General features: G+C 26.9%; 1 protein-coding gene across 1 annotated transcript in view; it reads right to left on the reverse strand.

The window, feature by feature from the left end:
• LOC107576653 (acidic mammalian chitinase-like) overlaps positions 1-484 on the reverse strand; it is a gene marked incomplete at its 3' end in the record, with an annotated part of 3809 nt that extends 3325 nt beyond the window's left edge. The window contains exons 1-2 of the mRNA XM_016262795.1: positions 414-484; positions 293-319 (exon numbers count right to left, since the gene is read on the reverse strand). Of these exons, the coding sequence (XP_016118281.1) occupies positions 293-319; positions 414-441 (55 nt within the window). The remainder of the gene's footprint in view (positions 1-292; positions 320-413) is intronic.

Here is a 484-nt window from a genome sequence, read left to right on the forward strand (position 1 = left end):
AATTTCTCAGCCAAATTTGATGTGTGATTAATTTGCGATTAATTAATCATTAGATTACAAATTTTGATCGCTTACCAGCACTAAATATAATATAATATACAATTATTAATTACAATAAACATGAAAAAATATTATTAAAAGCAATTGTTATTATATTTATTATTTCCATGAACCTACATAAGAAAAGCGGTTAGCAGAATGGATAAATTATTATTATTGTTAGTAGTATTAGTATATAATGATTTTTGAACATATTATTTAGGAATGAAACAACAAATGAAAAGAAAATTACCAAAGTGACACAATGCCAGGGAAAAGCCTGAAACAAGATAAAAAAGAAATGTTAACATATAAAGCACTCAAAGGCCATGAAGCTCTTAAAAATTAATTCTGTAAGATCAACAATCACGTACCAGCTAGAAAAATGAATTTGGTCATCATATTGTGATGGTTGTATCAGTCAAGAAACTCTGTCTGCTACTGC

Source organism: Sinocyclocheilus grahami, unplaced genomic scaffold, assembly GCF_001515645.1.
Source record: "Sinocyclocheilus grahami isolate Dianchi unplaced genomic scaffold, SAMN03320097.WGS_v1.1 scaffold4096.1, whole genome shotgun sequence".
Lineage (NCBI taxonomy): Eukaryota > Metazoa > Chordata > Actinopteri > Cypriniformes > Cyprinidae > Sinocyclocheilus > Sinocyclocheilus grahami.